The sequence below is a fragment of the Anolis carolinensis genome, chromosome 4 (genome assembly GCF_035594765.1).
Source record: "Anolis carolinensis isolate JA03-04 chromosome 4, rAnoCar3.1.pri, whole genome shotgun sequence".
Taxonomy (NCBI): Eukaryota; Metazoa; Chordata; class Lepidosauria; order Squamata; family Dactyloidae; genus Anolis; species Anolis carolinensis.
Genome location: NC_085844.1, coordinates 150,849,193 through 150,866,041, shown reverse-complemented (window position 1 = coordinate 150,866,041; position 16,849 = coordinate 150,849,193). Strand labels below are relative to the sequence as shown.

Genomic DNA, 16,849 nt, shown 5'->3' with positions numbered 1-16,849 from the left:
AAGCAACTTGCAGTATGTTCTCAAGTCGCTTCTGACATGATTAAAAATGCTAATCTTGATGTGTGTCTACTTTCAAGTCAATGTCATTTTTTTATCTTCACTGGATGAAAGAAAGAGCCTTTATGCTAGAACAGTAAAATTTGGGGAATATTGCAATCTTTTTGAAAACAAAGGTGTGCTCATTCAGGTTTATGAGAAAAAACACAAAATCGATGTATGATTGGTTCATTTCTATATAGCATGATGAAATCTGAATGTTTATTGGCCAACATAGCTTCTTTTATCCTCCCATCCCTTCCTGCCGGCTGGAAAGCTCTGTGTGGAATGAAAATGCCCCTCTCCCAACCAGGAAGTTCCAAATGATAACAAATGTAGCCTTCGACAACACAACGTGCCTTTCTGTTATGATAGATCTTGATTTTTTGCAATAGTTTGGAGAGACTCTCCATCAAGAGAGGAAGTTGCCCAACTGGTTCCCAAGTAGTTCAGAATTAGCAGAAAGCTTTTTTCTCCTTCCGTAGAAAGTTTTCAGTGCCAACCGCCAACACTATTACAAACTACTTGAGAAAAGTGCTTTTGCTGACATTGCACCAGGGTAAGTCACCAACAGGATCCTTGCCAACATATTCAAGGAAATTATCATTATGTGCTGTATAGTAGCAGTATCAGTAATGACTTCATACAGCATTTTTATAAGAATTCCTACTAAAGAATGCACACCAAAAGCTTGAAAACACTATAAAGGTATCACCACCTAGTAAACAAATAAACAAGTTGTAGCAGCACATGTCTCTGTTACAACTGTACCATATCCAACTGACTACTTACCATGTCTTTTTACAGTAACTCCAGAATAAGGAAATATATTCTTCTTAGACAACTCCAATAGCCAACGAACTGTTGATTTGCATAAGCCAACAATTTCTACAGCAGAGCCATCTCTGAAGGAAGACAGGCATAGTTTTATAGCAAAATTCCAAATGAAGACAAACTGTTTCAATAAACATCCTAACTCAGTGCCCTTGATAATCTCAACAATCTAAGACTGTGAACATCTACGACAGAATCAGAAATATTTCTTGGCTCTTTTTTTGTTTAGGATACATTTAACAATCAATGAATTTATCACAAATCACAACCTTTTCAGTGGCAGATGAAGACACAGTTGGTTCAGATACAAGTTGCATTCACACATTGTATTAATTAAACTATAGGTAGAAGTGCCTTGAAACAGAATCTGGTTCTCCCAGATCCCCCAATGGCCTCATCCAACCCCCATTATACCATCATTTGGTGGGTTTCCCATTCTAGAAATTTGAAATGCATCTTTCACTGCTTAGTTACTAGCAGTAAGAGCTTTAAATGCAGTATACTGGCATTCTTTTGTCTGAGCTTTTCCTGTTCGACACTATTTAACAGCGGAATTTAGCCCCAAAGAACTTCTCAAAACTGAATTCGGCCACCTGGTCGAAAGAGGCCCTCCTATCCTTTTTTAAATGCATGAATTAGAAGAATGTATGCATGAGCTGGAATGAGCCCAAGCAAGCCTCAGGTTTAGAAACTCTCCCCTCCTTTCCTGTTGCTGCAGGAAGATTGTGACAACACTTATTGGTTCTGCCAGTCTCAGCTTCTTGTTGTCTGTAAACTCAAATCAATTAATCAATCTGAGGTTTAAAACAAATTTTAGTAGTTTCAGAAACAGGTCAACATCAAGTCATGGGTCAGTAAAACTATTCAACTAACTGAAGTTTGTAATCAACCACTATATCAGGTTCACACATAGTAATCTAAGATTAGATGAAACCTAACATAAAGCTTTTCCCAACCATATAAGATGGATACTTACATTATTATTGCTCTAGGTTAGCATGGCCAAACCATAATTTAAATGAAGTATTAGGAAGCCTAGTGATCATTCATGTATTGTGGGAAATATGAATAGGATATGAGATTGCATGTGATCCTCCCCACCACATTTATGTGGGAACACATATATGAATATTGCCATGAAGTGAAAAATTGATAAATCACATAGATTTATTTTATATATGATTGCATGCCGTTGTGAGGTCCACCATGCTGAATACTGAAGCCAGGGCAAAACAAGCCAAGTTTCAAAACATCACTGTGTTCTTAATAGAAATTTAAGATGAGAAGCCGAATTCAAATACATATTCGCAACATGCATTAGGTTAGGATCCAGACAATTTCCAACAACATAACAACTTCTCCTTGTACATTTCTGGATGCATAAGGTCATTATAAATTGCATATATACAATCACTGAAATTGTACATAAAGCATCCCTCCCTCCCAAACAGGAACTATACATGTTTTCAATTACAAAGTTTCCTCCTTGATGTAAACCAGTGGTTCTCAACCTGTGGGTCCCCAGGTGTTTGGCTTATAACTCCCAGAAATCCCAACCAGTTTACGAGCTGGAGGTGAAGGCCAAGACATCTGGGGACTCATAGGTTGAGAACCACTGATGTAATATGTAGAGCAGAGGAAAGGAATGTGAAGTGTTCCAGATGTCATTGAACCAGAATTCGTATTGTTCTCTCATACCAGTGAGGTTGGTGTGAGTTGTGTTCCAAATACTGTACATAAAGAAGAACCACATTCCCTAACTTTTGTAATTGTTCATTTAAATGTGAAAATCTGATTTTCCATAACAATTGTAGGTCAGAAAAGTCCACACTTGCTATACAACTTTCATATTGTACCTTGGAGTTGCTGGAATACCTTTGTTGCGAGCTCTGTCACTCTCTCCCATCTTATCCATCCACGTACCACAATTAAAACGGTTCCCTCCATATACAAAGCCAGTTTCCATATCCACACCTGCAGTCACATTAAATCCTACCAACCAGAAAATCAGATGAATTTTGAATGAGCCACAGGGGGAAGACATCTTGGCATACAAGGTATAATAACAGATCAGAATGAATTAGAATTTTCAGTTCAGCACAGTTAACAATATACAAAAGGCCTTACTGCATAAATGATAACATAAAGCGAAGAGTGGTACATAAAGTTTTAAATGCCATATTTTGGCAGATGGTTTAAGCAGGCATAAAAACAGACTTCTAAGTATTTTTTAAGATAGTTCAGCAGAAGGATTACTTTATATAATTGATAGGAAAACAAACATAAGAGAAGCCCTAATGCATTAGAACCTTAATAAAAAAAACATTATCTAAGACGTATGTACCTTCATCTCTCATATTTCGATCAATCTGCGGACCTGCATTCCTTTCTCGGAAGTCTATGCCCTGCATATGTCTCTGCATAGCTTCCTGTATCAGTTCATAGAGTGGGTGGTCCTGAGTTTGGGACGATTCAAAGACAAGAGAGGAAAAAGAAAAGGGGAGAAATTGAAAGTCCTTAAGCATGAGCACAGGAAGATAGAAATCTATGTTTGCTTAGAAGGCATGTATTTCTAGTTGCTGTGTGCCCTGAAGTCATTTTTGAATTATGGCGACACTAAGGCAAATGAATCATGGGGTTTTTTTGGGCAAGGTTTGTTCAGTGGGGTTTTGCCTTCCTGTGAGGATGAAAGTGTTTGACATGCCCAAGATCATTCAGTGGGTTTCCACAGCCAAGCAGGGATTCAAATCCTAGTTTCCAGAGTTTTAGCCCAACAGTCCACAAACATCACAGTGGCTCTCTAAAAGATTGGAGAGAGGTCTACGGTTTCAATGTCCACCTGGGAAAAGGCCAGCGCTTCCTGGATACTATTCTGCCTCCTGAATGTCTGGAGATTCCCAAAACCTGGGAAGAAGTAGTGACTCCCTCCTGCTATACCACCTACAGACCACAAATAGACTGCCTGGCCTGCCTAATTCTGGGAGCCTATACTTTCTACATTTTCTGTTATCAGCAAAAATAAACATATTTGCTAATCTCAACCACCGGCCAGACCAAAATCTGCTTGGTATTCTAAATACAATTGCATTAAATACCTTCTTCATTTTAGGGCCCCAAATAGACCAAACACTTGATTAAATCCAATTCTTAATCAAAACCCAAGTAAGCCATCTAATCAATAGGAACTTGCTAAGTCACCACTTCCCAATTTCAATTCAAGATCTGCTTGGCATAGCATAAATAGTCTACAATATTTGTGGGTTTGATTATTTAAGCATTTGATTAAAATGTTCTAAGAATCTCTAGGTCCTCCAGAATGACTCTATAGTCAACTTCCTCTGATCATGCTGGAGGACCTAGAGATTCCTAGACAGAACACTTTTCTGGGAATCTCTATGTCCCCAGAGCGATTCTGTGGTTAATTTCCAGAAGAGGCTGGTAAAAAAAAAAAAAACAATTTGTGTTTTTTAACTTTAAAATAGGATTGAAAAATAATAGGTAACCAAGCCACTTCTTCCAGTAACTGGATGAAATCTGTGTTCAGTTCTACGGGGGTCCTCTAGGAATTTTAACACTTCTTTGGCTGTGTGTATGAAACTGCCAGACATTTCTCAAATTCTGACCTTAAAGCACAAAACAGCCCTGCAAGGTGGCTTTAAGGCTTCACAGTATCTTTGGAGTTGGTCTTTGGATGCTGCAGGATTAAGAAGGGAATATCAACCACTGCAGCATCACAAAAAGCACATCTGCACAGGTAAGAGACATGTACACATACAGATATCCCAACCTACATACATTTTGGCCACTGTCAGTTCCAATCATTCAATGAGCCTCCCCCTCCCCCTTTTTATCATGAAGCTATGTTTTGATATTTGATTGTTTTATCGGGCAAGGCCCCATGTAAGCCGCCCCGAGTCCCTTCGGGGAGATGGGGCGGGGTATAAAAATAAAGTTGTTGTTGTTGTTGTTGTTGTTGTTGTTATTATTATTATTATTATTATTACGTTACTTAGTTGAAATTCCCTGAAGAGCAACAACGATTACCTATCAGCTATCAACAGATCAAATTATCTGGATCAGTGCTTCTGAAAATGTGGGTCCCAACCCCAAATGGCAACAGTAAACAGTATCTGACGGCTATTAAAGGCATTTACATAAATTTGTTGTGCAGTGTTTACAGTGGACTCTGCAGAAGATGTTTCAGCTGTAGCCCATGAAAAGGAAAATCAGCCTGTTTAGCAATCCTTGCAAATGCTGAGTTGTTATCAGTAAATGTATGATTTTTATATCTATTTTGTATATATCTTTATACCTGGGGTTACATAAAAATTTCTCAGATGGAAAGGGGTCATGAATGGAAAAAGAAGTTCTGATCTAGATGATTGTATATCATGAGCAAAAATAGGTACATGACAGGAAAATTTCTCTCCAGAGCTGCAAGAGAAGGCAAGTTATAATTACCCTTTGGCCTGGTGGCAGAGGAGGGGAGTCATCTGTAGGGTACATTCTGGATATAGGACACTTGAGAATGTCAGTGCCATTTGAAACGAAGTTACAGTAATCTTGTATGCACTGCAACCACCACCACACAGCATCCCGGCAATTGAACCTGGCATGGGTCCCTTGGCCAAGCAAGTTGGGAATGAGGCCATGTCTTAAGGTACTTCCAAATGCTAAAATGATGTTTCTATAAAAAGGGGGAGAGGGCAGGATGGAAAGGAAGATAATATAACTTTCCAGTTTAACATGTTCACACAGCTTTTATTGAGTGATACTTTTATTAAAACCAACAAGTGTTACGAAAGTGTACAGGTCTCCAAATTCCCAAGCTATATTGGGGAAAAAAAAGTAACATCCTTTTTTTTCAAAGATCAACATAGATATCTTTGTTTTTATACACAAATTTTATGTTCCAAATTACATGTATAGATCTTTAATCATGTTATCATGTTAATCTTCCATTTTTATATGTATGCATCAAAAATGGAGAAAGATCTGTCTTGAAACAGGTTTATGAAGTAATCAATCCTAAAATCACACACACACACACACTCACTCACACACACACATATTCCTGCTTGGGGAAAAATAATAAAAATACAAGCCCACAAAGAGTTTCAAGGGCCAGACCCACACCAAGAAAAGTGTATTCCTCAGCAATTCAAAATACTTATTTTTACTTATGCCAGGGTGACCTTATAATAATAGTCACATAAAAAAAAAAACAACTACTGATGTATGTACTTATCTCACCTTGCTTCCAAGTACCGTCCTGTGACTAACATCAGCCCCCGCAGTGCAATGAAGGTATCCCTTCCCCAGCAGCGGAAAATTCCAGAAGAAAAATGAGGTAAACCTGAACAGGTGAGATAATTGGATTAATGCAATGCATTCTACGTGGGGCTGCCTTTGAAGACGGCTCGGAAATTGCAATTAGTGCAAAGATCAGCAGCCAGGTAACTAACTGGGGCTAGCTATAGGGAGCACACCATGCCTTATTAAAGCAGCAACACTGCCTGCCGATAAGTTTCTGGTTCCAATTCAAAGTGCAGGTTATTACCTTAGAAGCCATACATGGTTCGGGTCCAGCTTATCTTTGTGATTGCATCTCCCCCTGTGACCTGGCACGGACTAAGATCTGTCGGGGAGGCCCTCCTCTCATTCCCGCATCCATCTCAAGAGTGGTTGGTAGTGACGAGGGAGTGGGCTTTCTCGGTGGTGGCCCCCTGGCTTTGGAACACCCTCCCCAGAGAAATTAAGCAAGCCCCCATGCTGATTACTGTCTGTTGACATTTTAAATTGGTTAGCAGTTGGGATGGCCAACTGATTGTACAGCCCCTTTAGATTAGTGGCTACTGTCACGTTTTACTACGTACTTTATCTAATTTGAGTCGTGCTTTTTTCATGTGTATGTTGTGGTTTTATGTAAATTGGTGTGTTATTGGTTTTATATACCGATGTATTGTATGCTGTGCTGCACCATTGTGTGCTACTTGTAAGCTGCACTGAATCCCTATTGCAGATGGTGGTGGGGTATAAATAAAGTTTTATTATTATTATTTATTATAAAGCAAACATATGTACAAAACCTATTTGCTCTGGTCCTACAAAAATGGCTCCATACATTCCCAGGCTTGGTCTTACTCCCTGTCTTGTCTTTAGAGAGTCAGCTTTGTTTCACCATGATCAGTGATCAAAATAAAGACTGAACTGCTCTGAAGTCATCTATTATCAGGCTTAAAGTGTCAAATCAGATGTTGTGACTTGTAAAAATAGCATATTATGAATCACTCTAAAACCAACAGTGTGAGACGACTAGACTACAGTCGTACATATTTGTACATATATACATATTTGTGCTGCGCCTTCTTTTACATCACAGGGGAAGTCATATTGTGGATTCAGGAAGTAGGAGAACCTTGGCGGAGGAGTTAGCGCAAGCCGAGTGTGAAAGTCCTGATGTAATGGTAAAACAACACTGGGGCTGGAATCCAACACCAGAAAAGCCCCCAACCTCATTTTCAGAGAAGGGACACTTTAATCCCTTCACACCCAAGAATTTCTTACATCTTGATTTACAACAAGGAGAAGAATTGAATGAGGGCTACTCACACCCGGAAGCCAAGTTTAATGCCTTTTCTAATGATTTGCTGGTAATTAAGAAGTATCTACAAGAAAGCACAGGGCTCCTGAGCATACTTGCAAAAATACTTAAAGCTGAAGTTTTGGAAAGCCGGTGCAACTGTGATTCTACTAAGGCAACACCAGCTGTTATCATTCCAGCTGTTATCAAGAAGGACACCGCTTCTCCCTGCCCTAAAGATAAAAGAACTAAACAGACAAAAGCTGATAAAACCAAACGCCTCCAAGTCAACTGTAAGAGCCAGAAAAAAACCACGGACAATAAAGGGAAGTGGAAACAAAAAACGATCTGCAAACAAACAGGATGCACCAGGAATTGTAAACGCGGATTAAAGAAACTTTTAACATTAATCCCACCCTCAAGAACTTTGGTAACAAAAAAGAGGGGAAACAAAAAAGGTCTTTCCAAGCGGAGCCACGGTAGTACCAATGTTGGCAAAGTGGTCAGAACCAGAGTAGCCAATCAAGGCCCCCAAAATATTTATGCGGCAACACAAACCTATTGGGAAACTCAGGTCGCCAATATGACAAGAGAGAAGGATGATAGGAACGCAAAAGAAATAGAGAAAGCAGATGGATCTAAATCGCCAATAGCAAACCACCAAAACTGTACACAAAAGATTAATGACAGAGAACATTACAAAGATAATTGGAACCTGGTCCCCATCCCAAACAAGGTGGTGTTTATTAAAGTTCCTAATCCAGGAAAGCTCTCAAGTCTGGATGATCGTAAATCCCATGTGATAAGTCTTATGAATAATGTTTTACCAGGGGGGTTGTATACCACTGATATAGACCAGATAGATTATTTGTATAACGATGCACTGTATGTTGATGCCATAATCTCCTTTATTGACCTAAGTATAGCTAAGTTCATTATAAGAGCTAGAGACTTATTTGCAAAAAAAAAGGCATCACGATAACAAGATTTTTCCAAAAGGTCCTCACTCAAGGAGCCCCAGATAGCACAAGGAAATTGGAGGAACGGCAACCAGCGGTCAAGGGGAGAAGTGGACAGTTGCTGAGCCCCCTTGAGGTCCAAGCTGCCGGGCCCACAATTGAGGGAAAATGTGCCCCCAGCCAGGGAAACCAGTTTTGCTTGGAGGAACAGTCACTGGTAGAGGCATATGCGAACTTGCCAAGAAAGGAGCAATGGGCTATCCTAGATAGATTACAGGTGCTAAGTGATCACCTAGGGGAAATATACTCCAAAAGGATTTATTTAAACGAAGAAGGACATACTAGCCCAAGGGAATGGCAAAGAACAGTGAAGGATAGGACAGACTGGCTGGAGATGAGATTTTTGGACCTTGAGGAAAGAGCAGATCCACCCATTAATCACTTCCCACTGACCCCAGAAGTGAAAGTTGTGAAAGTTGTGAAACCCCAAATTATTAATCCATGTGTGGTTTATGACAATGACCTTACTATATACCCTTGGGACGCTCCTATGAGTACTGAAATAGAGGGCAAGGGGTCAATTGCCAAAAAAGCATGAAGGACATATAGGAGGGCTGAAAAGGTAGGGCTGCACATGAGAATTACACCAGCAAATAGAAATTGTGGTTTGAAACAGACCTCAATTACTCAGTTCTTCCCACCTGCAGTGCCTGGAAATAAAGAGGATAAGGCAAAGTCCCCTGCAGAGGAAAACTCTATTCATCCACTCAAAAATAGGGATATCCAGATAGTTAGTTATCAGAGGACAGGAGGGTTATTAAATCTGATTAAGAGACAACACAATAAACTAGTAGAACTTAGGCATACTGAATCACACCCAATTGATTCTGGCTTGGACAGCCATATAAAAACGAAAACAGCAAAGGAGCTAAAGATTCTGTCCTGGAATATATCTGGTTGGGCCGGAAAACTAGTGGATAAAGAGTTCGTAGAATATTTACAGGAGTTCTCTATTATATTGTTTCAGGAAACTTGGGTGGAAGAAACCTCAAATCTTAATTTGCAGGGTTTTAGAAGTTTTGCAGTGCCTGCTGCAAGGCGACATAAGTGGGGGCGCTGCTGTGGGGGCTTAGCAGTTTTTGTTTCAGTCGAGCTAGACGCTGAGTGTCAAATTGCGACTAATCAGTCTAACAATAATATATTAGCTATAGAGATAAAACTCATGGATAACCAGGTTTTATTTTGTATTAATGTCTATGTGCCTCCAGTAAATTCAGCATATTCTGCCAAGGAGGTGTGGCGGTTTTTAGACTCAGCCTTGGGTGTTAGGACCTCTGGCTTGGAAAATACGAACATTGTTTTAGGAGGTGATTTTAATGCGAGGATGGGAAAATCAAATGAGGAACTAGCTCAGCATTTTGGGTTTTATTTAGAGAACCAATTCTCACTTAATAGAAACTCGAGAGATGTGAAATTCAATAAGAATGGGCTGGAACTTTTCTTACTAGCCTATAAACATTTTTATTAATCATGAATGGCAGCCATCTAGAGGAATCATCCGGACTATACACCTATCACTCAGTAAGGGGGGGGGGGGGGGGAAGTGTTCTAGATTATTTTATAATCTCACCTGGATTGTTGCCAGCAGTCAAGACTTTTATAGTAGACATACGTCCAGAAAGTGACCATCACCCCATTAAACTAGTCATAAAAACAGATGTAGAGCAGTACAGAGTGTCAAATAATTATCCACTGGACCTGGTTTCCATGGGACCCAGACGACTCAAGTGGTCGGAGCCCTTGAACGATAAGGTTATAGACCTACTTAATGGACCTATTCTGGAAACTTGAAGATAAGATACTCAAATGTACTATTGACCCAATAGAGGGTTATCAGCAAATTACTATCTCCCTTATACCGTACCTGATTCACACAGAACCAACTAAAGTCAACAAGTCCAGTAAGGGAAGCTGGTTCGATGCAGAATGCAGGAGCCAAAAAAAGATCCTATCCCTGGCCATCAGAGCAGCCAACAAAAATGGGACTGAACAAAACTATAAAAGCCTGAGTGAAATCCGTTCACAATATAAAACCCTACTAAAAAGGAAGAAACTTGAATTCAACAGGCAAAATTGGATAAAGCTGGATCTGGCAGTTAGGCAAAAGGACGAGGTCAAATTCTGGAATATGGTGCATTCAGGGCTAAGGCCCTTGCAACCTCATCTAGACTCTCAAATTGCAGCACCCACATGGGAAACTTATTTTGGAGAAATATTCAGTGACCCAGAGACTGCCGAGGATGTGTCTAGACCCATTAACCCCCCCGATTGGCCACCAGTCTCTCCAGAGGAAATCGAAGGCCTGCTTCACAAATTAAAAACAGGAAAAGCCCCAGGAGAGGATATGCTACCGCCCGAATTGTTTAGATGTAACATCACCTGGTGGGCTCCTATCCTGGCCAGACTGTTTACATATATCAACCAGACAGGAATCATCCCAAATGGGTGGAAAACTAGTATAATTGTCCCTCTATATAAAAAAGGCAATAGGAAGGACCCACGCAATTATAGACCTATTAGCCTGTTGGATGTAGTGTCAAAAATCTATGGCAGGTTTCTGTTAAATAAATTACATAGCTGGGCAGAGGAGAATAATATTATTGCAGAAGAACAGGCCGGATTTCGTCAAGGCAGAAGCACAATAGACCAATGTTTTGTGCTTTCGCACCTAATCCAAAATAGTCTGAAGAAACCAAAGGGGTGCCTATACACTGCATTTGTGGATTTTACCTCAGCTTTTGACTTAATTGACAGACAGCGTTTGTGGGCAAAGTTGGCAAAGACTAATGTGGATAGACGACTGTTGTTGTTATTGCATCAGCTATATTCGGGGACAGACCTAAGAGTGAGGTTAGGTCTGTCAGGCAAGCTATCGAGCAACATTGAAACAAAAAGAAGAGTTAGGCAAGGCTGTTTGCTAGCACCTTTTTCTGTTTAATTTCTACATAAACAATCTAGTTGCTGAGTTGAGCTCCCCTGACCACTTCCCTCCATTAGGAGGTAGTAGGAAAATTCAAGTCTTGTTGTATGCGGATGACATGGTCCTCCTGTCAACTATGCAAATAGGTCTCAGGAGACTTCTGAGGTCACTAAGTAGAATCTGTGAACAAGAGAAGCTGATGATCAATCACTCTAAAACCAAAGTGATGGTATTTTCCAAAAGGAAGCAAATACATGAATGGAAATTGGATGGCCACCCAATAGAGCAGTGTCATAGCTTTAAATACCTGGGCATACACGTCTCATATAATGGGAACTGGAAGAGCCATATAGAGGCAGCCAAATTATCTGCTTGGAGGTCAGTGAAATCAATCCTAACCTTTGGGAAAACAAAGGGAGGCTCCTTGGTATGTCCCACAGTAAAGATTTTTGCTGCTAAGATTTTACCTCAGCTGTTATACGGAGCAGAAATTTGGGGACAGGGTAATACAAAACAGGTTAAATGTATTCAGAACAAGTTTGCAAGAGCTCTTTTAGCCCTTCCCCCTGGGACTCCAGGTGCCTTGTTAAGGCTTGAATTGGATCTTCCCTCACTTAAGGCCAGAATGCATAAGCTTAGCATCTCATACGGGAAGAGACTTCTGGGAATGGAGGATGAGAGTATAACAAAGCAATGCATGATGGAGCAGTATAAGCGAGGAGGGTGAGTTCAATACTGGCAAGCCTTGCTCCATCAGTATTTTGATGGGTCAACAACAACTCTAATACATCTAGACAAGAAGGCGATCAGAGACAAAATCTTTGATATGGACGCAGCTGACAACCTGCAGATTAGTAAACAGCAAGGTTTCTCTACCTGGTATCCCCGACTAAAGAGTGACCAATATTGTCAGCAATATCTTCAAGACCTAATGTCTGCAGTCCTGAGGAAAGCATTTACAGCCCTGCGCTCCCAAACAATGCCTTCCAACTGGCTGGAGGGAAGATACAGAGGGATCCCCCATGTCCAACGACTTTGCATTTGTGGCACAGGGGAAAAAGAAGATCTAACACACTATCTTCTACACTGCCCCTTGTATAATGATCCGAGGAAAAATCTCCTGGGAACACTCTTGGAAGAAAGGGCAGCATGGCAACAATCTGCTGTGATCTGTGACTTGCTAGCAGATTATTCCAAAAATATAACACTAAAGGTTGCCACATTTGCAATTGCAGCCCAAAAGATCAGAGCTAAGGTAGCAAAATCCATACTTGAGGACAGAAATGGAAATGGTGATGGTTTGGGATGATACAAATCAGACACTGTCATTGTTATGTTGCTGCTATCATAATTTTAAAGAGCTAGTTTTAATTTTTGAATAAGTTTTAATGTTTTTATTGGAAAGTGTTTATAAAGGTTGTATATTACTGATGTCATGGCCTATGGCTAGTACAATAAACAATTCATTCATTCATTCAATATTATGATAATATAGTTCTGGTAAAATGGGAAACAGCATCTAAGACAGAGTCAATGAAAGAAATGATAGCACTAAAGCAAGAAGTACACTAAAGCAAGAAATGCAACAAGCAGTTCAAGGAAAACTGCATATACATGAAGTATGAACTAACAGTATTATTCTAAGACTGCAGAACCCATTTAAAAGAAACAGAAATCTTATCAACAGTGAATCAACATAGCATAAGAGTAGCTTATAAATGCACACACTTAAAATAAATGCTCAAAAAGCCATTGCTTTGCTTGTCATTCTGACCAAAAGAAAAATCCGCAAAAATGTCTGCATTTTTTCAGCTAAGAATAACTACTCAACCACAAAATCATTCACCATAATTACTCATATAATTCTTCTTTGTGGTCAATATAAAAATGGATTTCTATTCTAGGGGGAAATACTGGAGTTTATTTCAGCTTCCCCAAGATAATACCAACCAAATGCTTTGGACTACAACAACTGGTCACTCAATCACCATTGCCATATTGGTTGAAAATGATGGGATGGGAACTGTAGTTCAACACAACTGGAGAACAAAAAGCTAGGGAACATTGGTCTCTTTTTTCAGAGATTCAGCTGTTATCCCTGGCTGTTGCATTAGGTAAGCGCAAGACAGGCATTTGTCAGTGAACCCAAAATAGGTTTCTAGGTTGGCATGATTCTTTCAATCCATACAGCGCTGTCTGGGTTTGTAATTTTTGCCCCACAGATCTCCCAGGATCCCTGTGTCTCTATAGAGCAAGCAAACGAATCTTTGCAACCTGAATGTTATGTGCAGTTCCCCAAGTTTTTTCCCCCCATGCTTGATTTTGTTTTTTGCAAAAACTTGGGTTTTGCTGTTTGTAGAAGCTTCCAAGAATGGGAACTCTACTTTTACACAAGATGCACGCTATGTTTGGTTTTATGCAACCCATAGGCTGTATCTACACTGTAAAAATAATGCAGTTTAACACCACTTTAACTGCTATGGTTCAATGCTATGGAATCCTGAGAGCTGTAGTTGTACAAGATCTTTGGCCTTCTCTGCCAAAGAGTCAAACAACAACTCCCATGATTCCACAGTATTGAGCCATGGTGGTTAGAATGGTGCCAAGCTGAATTATTCTACAGTGTAAATGCACTAATAGATTAATCTTCATATTCAGTTTTTTTTTTGGGGAGCTGATATGGTTACTGAATGAATGGGTAGAATTACCTCCTGGACTCTAGGATTTGACAACTCTCACTAAAGAACTTCTATTTCTGCTATGCAAAGAAGCTTCAAAATACTGCAATTCAAAATATTACACTTACAGTAGAGTCTCGCTTATCCAACCTTTGCTTATCCAATGTTCTGTATTATCCAACGCAGTTTGCCTCCTGCCTGGATCCACAGCTGTTTTCCTAGGCAGCAACACACAGCAGGCCAACACATCCAACAACAACACAAGTGCAGCCACACTCCCAAACAAGTGGCAAACATTGTAAAACATGATGTTTTGGTGTTTAATTTGTAAAATCATAATGTAATTTGATGTTTAATAGGCTTTTCCTTATTATCCAACATTTTCACTTATCCAACATTCTGCCGGCCCGTTGGATGTTGGATAAGGGAGACTCTACTGTATTTGCAAAGTTGTGAGTTTCAGGAACCCACAAATGGTGTTCCCATCTTACCAGCTGCTAAAGAAACACAGCCCTGTTCTCTTTCCTTTGTAATTTCATTCAGACGATAAGGAACATCCTGTAAAGCAGGCGACAGGGGTGGCAGAGAAGGGTATTTTCCTATTCCACACATCTGGACTGAACCCAAGGAAAGATGTTTAACAAACGTCGAGCCATTCTGAACAAAGCTGTAAATTAAATTAACAGTGATTATTTCAAGGGCACAAACTGGTTCCCATTTTTTCAGATATCAGGACAAGTAGAAAAAAGCAGTGGTAATTTTGTTCCTATTGTTGTTGATGTAGCATCATGGCAAATAACATCTATTGCAACTATGGTACATTTAATTATCGTAGCCCTTGTTCAAAATCGATAGCTGCCCTCCCGCTTAGGCTGATATGGTGGATTTAGTTTTTCAGATTTGATAAATTCAGCAGATTTCAGCACTTTGTCCAGAATGCATTTTGAATTCTCAGTCCCCATTCTATCAGTGAACATATGACATTATATAAACTAAAATTTCCACAAACTTCAATGTGCCAGCTTTTCTAGTACTGATAAGCATAATGATGAGCTAGGAGGGTGCTGTATGGTTCCCTCACCAGGGATTTCAGTATATAGGTGATTGAAGAATAGACAGTGACGCTTACTTTATTAACACTGGTTATGAACAAAGTACTGCACTAGGTAAATGAATTAACATCTATGGGCCTAAATTCTAGTTAGTCCAGATTAATGCAGGGGAATTACCTACATATTTACTATTCAATCAACAATTCATTCAATTGATCTATTTCAACTGGGAATAATCAATAAAATTCCAACACTGATGTATTAAGAGCCTACTATTTGTTACCTCTAGTGTTAAACTCTAGTGTAACTACAGCTATTTTTTAAATGACTCAGAAAATTGACAGATAGAACCTCTTTTGAATTGAGTCAACCAATTGCTACAAAGTATCTCCTGAGCTTCTTTAGAAAAGAAGATAAAAGATTCATATTATTAAAAAACATACTTAGACATCTGCTTCCAAGTCAAGTCAAGAAGTGTTGTATATGCACCAACTAATATGGCATCAAAATAACATGGAATGAGGTAACGAGGAACTTGTTTCAAGTAGATAAACATTGCTTTCAGCCACTTTCCAACCTATGACACAAAGAATAAAAATGTAACACTGAATTTAAATTTTAAATTAAAGTTAGTTCTTGAAAATTTAAATGTAACACTTGATCTTACAGGGATTTTTTTTCTTGGGTTGTTTAACTTACTTCAGAGCAGGCTCCGGGACGAGCGATTAAACGATCACTCACATAGTCAATCATCCAATCTCCAGCTCGCAGGTTGCCACAGAAAGGATGCCCCAAATCATTCTTTGGTCGTATGTCTGCCATCACTGACATTATTCCTGAAAGCCCAAAGAAACATGGCTCTGTATTAGAGGTCAAGAAACTATCAGAAGCAATGGGTAAAGGTTTTAATACAGCAGAACAAAAGTTACAAAAAAATAATAATGAAAAGACAAGGAACCGAGATCATGACAGATTCAGATCAATTCACTCATGTGAACCCAAGCCCTGTGATAGTAGTGCCCACTACTCCCCCCAAGGGAATAGACAATCCACAAACCTACACTGACAAATTTGATAGGCACCTAAGGGTGGTAGTAATTGGTGACTTTAACAGCCATAGCCACATATGGGGCTATGCTCAGGAGGATAAAAATGGAGAGGCTGTCCTCTCCTGGGCTGAATCACATAAACTATTCCTTGTACATGATAGTAAGCTCCCACTATCCTACAACAATGGGAGATGGCACCGAGAATATAACCCAGAACTCCTATTATTTATGAGTGACAGAATTGTGCGACAATGCACTAAATCAGTGGGACTACCAATAACAAACACACAGCAATGGCTGATAATATGCCAATTATTCCCAACTATAAGACCTCAGGAAGTTTGATTTAAACAAAGATTCACCTTCAGAAAGGCAGATTGGTCTAGATTCTCAGATATGTTAGATGACAAGATCATATCAGTTGCCTCAATCCTTGAGGAATACGAGCAGTTTATTGAAATAGTAATTGCTCTTGAGGCTCATCTTTGAGAAAATCGAGAAAATTAGACTGCATTTAAGGACAGTGAACCACTGTGAACATAACAGTAAAATCAGAACTTCTTGACAATTTGTTGCATCATGAACAGGTTGGCACAGTAGTCAATGCCACTATATTGCTTTTGCTAGGTCTTTCTTGCCAAGTCAGTAGCTCACCAAACTAAGGTGCCACATGTGAGT

The 16,849-nt window shown here is 39.6% G+C and overlaps 1 protein-coding gene across 3 annotated transcripts in view; it reads right to left on the bottom strand.

Annotated features, from left to right (window-relative positions):
• Positions 1-16,849, bottom strand: part of agl (amylo-alpha-1, 6-glucosidase, 4-alpha-glucanotransferase) — a 71,320-nt gene that overhangs the window by 9,609 nt on the left and 44,862 nt on the right. For all 3 annotated transcript variants that reach the window (XM_016993165.2, XM_008109236.3, XM_016993164.2), the window contains exons 22-29: positions 15,822-15,958; positions 15,566-15,699; positions 14,562-14,737; positions 6,124-6,226; positions 5,332-5,557; positions 3,215-3,326; positions 2,727-2,862; positions 829-941 (exon numbers count right to left, since the gene is read on the bottom strand). In XM_016993165.2, the coding sequence (XP_016848654.2) occupies positions 829-941; positions 2,727-2,862; positions 3,215-3,326; positions 5,332-5,557; positions 6,124-6,226; positions 14,562-14,737; positions 15,566-15,699; positions 15,822-15,958 (1,137 nt within the window). The remainder of the gene's footprint in view (positions 1-828; positions 942-2,726; positions 2,863-3,214; positions 3,327-5,331; positions 5,558-6,123; positions 6,227-14,561; positions 14,738-15,565; positions 15,700-15,821; positions 15,959-16,849) is intronic.